General features: G+C 36.2%; 1 protein-coding gene across 1 annotated transcript; it reads left to right on the forward strand.

The window, feature by feature from the left end:
* The first annotated feature begins 2116 nt into the window (after positions 1-2116).
* LOC141719400 (uncharacterized) lies at positions 2117-2545 on the forward strand. The gene has a single exon (XM_074521779.1). The coding sequence runs from the start codon at positions 2117-2119 to the stop codon at positions 2543-2545; it is 429 nt and encodes a 142-aa protein (XP_074377880.1).
* Positions 2546-7361: the final 4816 nt, after the last annotated feature.

The raw sequence follows: 7361 nt of genomic DNA on the forward strand, positions 1-7361 counted from the left end.
CAATATATACACATACTCGTGCATACACCAGGGACAACACATATCTGATATACACATGATCAGCACAAAGACGCCATCACCCAAAATACACAATCTCAAACACATTGACACAAACACAGTCATTTAGAGTTAGAAACAAAAATGTTGTTGAACGCATTGTATTGTCTTTGAATCATTGTAATCTTCGTTGAATTACTAGTGAACTTTTAATTAGGTTGAGTACACAATCCCACCCACGATTTTTTCCCATTCACGGGTTTTTCGCGTCACCAATTTCTCGTGTTCTTTACTTTTGTATTGTTCTTAAGATAATCGTGCTACTCAAAACATAAATAAATGTCCTTAGTATTTAACCCACAAATTTTGGTAAAAACAATTGGCGTCGTCTGTGGGAAACTTGCTAAGAATTCGATTGGAACATTACGATGACATGCGACAACGTGGAGGGTCGGATTATAGATCAGAGAGACGAAACTGAAAAAACAAAGAGATAGAAGTAGCGATGGAAAAACTACAACAGGAAATGGAAAAGATACGTTCATAAAATGACATGCTAAAGAAAGAGTTAACCACAGCTAAATCCAAAACCAAGACAGCTACAAAGAACACAATTCCGAGTGTGGTTAGACGCTTGGACATGGACGACGCGGAGGAATTGGGTCAGTATGATGGACCAACGAAAGGCATTGATAACTTTGTTAAGATAGAAGATACAGAGAACATACCAGAAAATGATGATGACGCAGAAAGACAACGTGATGAATAACGTTATGATGGCCGTGAAGATAGAGAATGGGACAATGAAAGGAGAAAATCACGTCATAAGAGCACTAAGTCTCGAAATTCAATTGCAGAAGAGTTTAAAAAGGAGCTACAGGAAGTGAGGGATTTAATAGAAAGAATTCATGGGGTATCAAAACCATTGGAGAAGGTGACCCCTACAAGCTATGCTGATTCGCATTTTCATGATAACATAGCTCTGTTGGAGATTCCAAAGGGTTTCATAGTGCCGTAAATGAGACCATACGACGGTACTAGTGACCCGTTAGAACACATTGCTTAATATAAACAGTAAATGTTCACGATATCCATTACTCGTGACTTAAAGAAAGCCTGTATGTGTAAAGGCTTTGGTTCAACATTGTCGGGACCAGCTTTGCAATGGTTCGTGAACTTGCCACAAAGAAGTATCAAGACATTTGTAAACTTGGAGGACGTATTTAACATGCAATTTTCTAGTAGCAGAGTGTTCGAGAAGACTACGAGCGACTTGTATAAGGTTGTACAACATCATAGAAAGCCACTGCGCGACTACTTGACGAGATTCAATATAGAAAAGGTAACGATTACAAATTGTGATGTACCAACAGCAATGGAAGCTTTCAGAAGAGGGCTTGAAAGAGAGTCGCCTCTGTATGAAGAATTGATAAAGTATCCGTGCAAAACAATGGAAGCTTTCAGAAGGGGGCTTGAAAGAGAGTCTCATATGGCATAAGTAAGGTTGGAGGAAGACAGGAGGGAAGACGATGAGAAGTATTACAGACCCTCAAGGAAAATCATGACGCCAAGGTCTAGGGAATATAATCTCTATTCAAGGCCTTCTCGAGATGAGGCCTATATCAACACAACGCGTAATTATAACGATTGAAAGAAGGAGGAATACTCAGATTGGAGGAAAGATCCTAATCTACCACCAACATACGATAGTTACGGTTTCTCAATTACACCATCAGCCATGATTAAAGAATTCACCAAATTGGGGGACGTGGTCAAATGGCCAACAAAAAGTAACAAGCCAAGGGCAAATCCTGATTTGAAATTGTGGTGTGATTACTGTGGTGATTACGGGCATAAGACTCATGATTGTGTAGCCTTACAGAAAGAGTTACAATTCTTAACCAAGATAGGATATCCAACCGAGTTCATGACATCCAAGAAAGCAGCCTATGTAAGGAGAAACAAATCACCCAACAGAGAAGACACAACGTCAATAAGGCCACCGTCACCACCACATCACAAGATAATCAACTTCATTGCAGGTGGCTCTGAAGTATGCGGTTCTACATATTCACAAGCGAAAAGAGTAGCAAGAGAAACAGACGTTCGAGTAAGTTAAATGGGAGTTGACAACAACAATTTACCGGCCTTAATGTTTGACGAGTCGGATAAAAGGAGTATTCGGGAAACACAACAAGATGGACTTGTCATTTCACTCCCAATGGGGAATTGTCTAATCAAGAGGATATTGGTTGACAATGGGAGTGCAGCTAATATCATGATATTGAGTACACTGAAACAAATTGGCTTGGTGGAACGCGACATAATCAAAAAATATACAACATTAGTGGGATTCAGTGGAGAAACCAAGCGTACGATGGGGGAGATCACACTACCTACATATGCACAAGGGATTAATATTTTAGAAAATTTTTGCATAATAGATGTTAATTCTGCATACAATATAATTATGGGGAGGCCTTGGATCCACAACTTGAAAGTTGTGCCATCAACATACCATAAAGTTCTTAAGTTCCCGACACCATGAGGATCACAAGAAATACGTGGAGATCAGGATATGGTACGAGAATGCTGCAAGACATGTCTGAAACCAACTATGCAATACCACAAAAATGACGCGCCTGTGGCTACTATGACGGGACCTGACAAGTTAGCTAAAATCGACCTGAAGATGGGGGAAAAGAAAGTATTAGTGGGGGAGGACCTGTCACCAACAATCGAAGTGAATTTGGTGAATTTCTTAACTAAGAGATTGGATGCATTTGCATGGGAACATAATGACATAACAGGAATAGATCCTAATGTGATTACACACAAATTAAATGTCGATCCTAGCTACACACCTGTTCAACAAAAGAGAAGAAAGTTTACAGCAGAAGAAATGAAATCATCAATGATGAAGTTGGCAGACTTATCAAGCCCGGGATGATTAAGGAGGTGGACTATCCAGAATGGCTGGCAAATGTTGTCATAGTCCAGAAGAAGAACGGGAAATGGAGAGTTTGTGTCGATTACACTGATTTGAATAAATCTTTCCCCAAAGATCCCTATCCACTGCCTCATATTGACACTATGGTATATTCGACAGCTGGACATGAGTTACTTTCATTTTTGGACGCCTCGAGTGGTTTCAATCAGATTCAGATGGAGCCATCAGATTGTGAGAAGACGACTTTCATTACGGAAAGGGGGATATACTATTACTTAGCTATGCCCTTTAGATTACGTAATCCAGGGGCAACATTTCAAAGGCTTGTTAACAAAATATTTAAGGATCAAATAGGAAAAACAATGGAAGTTTACATAGATGACTATTAGGAATTCGATCATTAAAATGCAACGGAAAACCAAAAATTTAGAATCCCTACCGCAGGATCTATACATATAATGAACGGATAATTATGGAGAATAGATGTTTACCTTAATAAAACTTTCCTTCTAACTGTAATGGGCGTTCTGATCTTGATGAACCAACATAGCAACCCTCCTTTCGAAGATCTGCTCTCCAAAGGTATCCACACGAACGTCCGATCATCCAACGATCACCGGAGCCGGTACTAGCCGATTTGGTTGCCTCATTCTCTCTCTCTCTCTAGCCTCTCTAAGATGTAGAGTTGCTAGGCTTTTTCTCTAAAAACGTGATTAACTTCTAAATGCTAAAAATATACATCTTAATGTATATATAGGGAGAGAGGAGATTCGGGCCTAATCCTAGTCATAATGGGCTTCTAAAAGGACCCATTCTGATTTTGGGTTTATATTATTATTAAATTCGAATTCTAATATATATACAATTAATCAAGTCTCACTTAATTAATTTAATAGTTAAATTCGAATTAACAACAATAAAATATTTAAATTCATAATTTAAATAACACTCTGTTTTAAACGTTCTTTATGTGTGACCCTTTAGGTTATTATTACGTTGGCAATACTTTTATTTTCTAATAATAAAATTATAAATAATGAGTGGCATCTAGTAAAACATCATTGCTCCCCAAGTAATAATAATTGGTGATTCAATTAAACTTTTCGTGAATAATATATAATGTAATATAATCCCTTTAGCCTTATATTATAGATCAAACTCGAGGCATGCATTGTGTCATCCTCTTTTAACGTTTAATCCTTCTTTCCTTGATCAATGAATAAATTATTAAACAAATCAGTATTTGAGCATGGCCATGCATTTTATAGTCTTACTTAATCAAGAGGCCAATAATATCACTCCTTTAATATAGGAGGACTAAATCCCATTTAGATCATTCATATTTCTCATACGATTTATAATATATCCAATGTCTACTTTTATTATTACCCGGTCAAAGATAACTTTCTATAGTATCAAAGTATATTAATTCTCATATAGAAATATAATGATTTCAGGTCTAAGGACCCATACATCATTATCATTGTGAGATTAACTTATGACACTTTAAACATATGGTATCTCACAACAGGTCAATCCAGCACCTTGTATTTAATACATGTGCCTGCGTTTTGACTTTTAGTATCACCATACCTATAATCAATGAGATGTGATCATCAGTCAAAAAACACACTAGTCTCAACGTATTTATTATCGTCCATTAACAATAATACTTGACTAGGGACCTTTAGGAATATCAATACTATTCTCATAATCTCATTTCTAAGTCACGTACTTAGAGATAAAGATTTACATATCATATTCCAAGGACATTTATTAATCTAACATTTTATCGCAGAAAATAAAGATATAATAAATTACTAAAGAATAATCCATAGAATCTTAGTTAATAATCCAAATGATTCATAATATAAACATAATAGTGTTGTCTCTAGGGCACAAACACTAAAAATTTCCCACTTGCACTAGAGCCAATCACCCATGTATCTAATACCCATGGAACTAGTATGACCTTCGTGCTTTTACTGCAATAAATCCTTAGTCAGTGGGTCTGCAAAATTATCATCAGTATGCACTTTACATATATGTATATCTCCTCTTTCATTAATCTCTCGAAAAAGGTGATACCTCCTAAGTATATGCTTTTCCCGGGAATGGGACCTTAGTTCTTTAACCTGCAATGGCTCCATTATTATCACAGTAAAGATCAAATGGATCTGTGATCGATGGAACCACACCAAGTCTTGTTATGAATTTATGTATCCAAACAGCCTCCTTGGTTGCTTCACTGGCAACAATATACTCAGTTTCCATTGTAGAATCAACTATTGTCTCCATTAAGGCAAAACACAAAACCTTACTGAGATACTGAATCGTCTTTGTCTGTCTGGAAGCTGGCGTCAGTGTAATCCTTTACAACCAACTTCTCATCTCCTCCATACACCAAGAATAGATCTTTAATCCTCTTCAAGTACTTAAGAATATTCTTGACAGCTGTCCAGTGACCCTCACCTGGATTAGACTGGTATCTGCTTGTCATGCTCAAGGCATACGAAATATCAGGACAAGTACATATCATCACATATATTATAGATCCAATTGCCGAAGCATATGGAACTTTGCTCATACGGACCTTATCATCTAATGATTTAGTTCAATTATCTTTTGAGATCAATATCCCATGAGACATTGAGACATATCATCTTTTTGCCTCTTCCATCCCAAAACGATGTAATACTTTATCAATGTATGTACTCTGACTAAGGCCGATTAATTTCCTTTATATCTCTATAGATCTTGATCCCTAATATATAAGTAGCATCGCCTAAGTCCTTCACCGAGAAACTATTTCCCAACCAAGTCTTAACAGCCTGTAGAGAAGGTATGTCATTCCCTATCAGTAATATGTCATCTACATATATACTAGGAATGCCACATGGCTCCCACTAACCTTCTTATAAACACATGGTTCATCTTCATTTTGAATAAAGCCAAATTCTTTGACTGTTTCATCAAAATGACAATTTCATCTCCTCGAGGCTTGCTTCAATCCATAAATAGATCGAAGCAACTTACATACCATCTTAGCAAACTTGGGATCGACAAAACCCTCAGGTTGTATCATGTATAAATCCTCTTCAAGACTCCTATTTAAGAAGCGGTTTTGACATCCATTTGCCAAATCTCATAGTTGTAGTAAGCAGCTATTGCTAGCAAAATACTGATGGACTTGACCATAACAACTGGTTAAAAGGTCTCATCATAGTCTATACCATGAATTTGTTTGAAACCTTTTTCCACTAGTCGCGCTTTATAGGTCTGTACTTTACCATCCATGTCAGTTTTCCTCTTGAAAATCCACTTGCACCCTATAGGTTTTACCCCTTCAGGTGGATCAACTAAAGTTTATACTTTATTTTGATACATGGATTCCATTTTGGATTTCATGGCCTCTAGCCATCTCTCGGAGTCTGGACTGTTCATAGCTTCTTGGTAGGTAAGAGGCTCATCATTGTCTCTGAGCATTACATCATCATCTTGAGTTGAAAGGATATCTTCGATATATTATTTATTTTGGTATTTGTACGATTAAACATAAAATTAAGAACACGTAGATCCTCTCCATTAGGACATGAATTTAATTGATCCAAATCAAAGTCAAAAAGTCAAATTAGCAAAATCATGTCCTTTAAACAGATGAAAGAGATATTCCATTCTTGCAAAATATCAAAACTATATCTTTATGGAATATATCTTTTAAGGAAATATGATCGAATAAGAAACATCAAGATATGATATTTCTTATGTTAGATATATTTGAGATGTCATGTCTAATATGTTTCATGTTTAGTTTTCAGATCTTAACAAACAGGAAATATCAGGACTTACTGGAATCAGTACTTACTGGAAGTCAGAAGATAGATATCAGAACTTAAGGTCATATCAGAACTTAAGTACGGGAAGACTTACAGTTAAGGAAGGAAGCTGATTTACAGGATAGAAGATCGAGACTAAAACAAAAGAAGATATGCCTGGAAAGAGTTAGAAGATAAGAAGACTTGTATAAGATATCTGATTGATATATTTTAGGAGATAAAATTATATTACATATCAATTAGAAGTTATCTTGTAACTGTGTACTATATAAACACAGATATAGGTTTACACTATATGTGTTATCATTATCGAGAAGATCATACATTGTAACCTAGCAGCTCTTAGTGATATTTGTTCATCATTGAGAGAGAACAGTTCTATTATAACAGAATTTATTATATTGAATATATCTGTTTACTGTTACTTGTGTTCGAAATCGATTTGATTGCAATAAACACTGTATTCAACCCTCTTCTACAGTGTTGTGTGACCTAACAATTGGTATCAGAGCTTATCTGTTAACACACATACAATAAAGATCCAAACAATCATGTCTGAAGAAGCAGAAACTCCAACC

Source organism: Apium graveolens, chromosome 4 (genome assembly GCF_009905375.1).
Source record: "Apium graveolens cultivar Ventura chromosome 4, ASM990537v1, whole genome shotgun sequence".
Classification (NCBI taxonomy): Eukaryota; Viridiplantae; Streptophyta; class Magnoliopsida; order Apiales; family Apiaceae; genus Apium; species Apium graveolens.

Excerpts from the sequence above, each read along its gene's own strand:
- LOC141719400 (XM_074521779.1), top strand. The coding sequence starts at position 2,117 with ATGGGAGTTGACAACAACAATTTACCGGCCTTAATGTTTGACGAGTCG.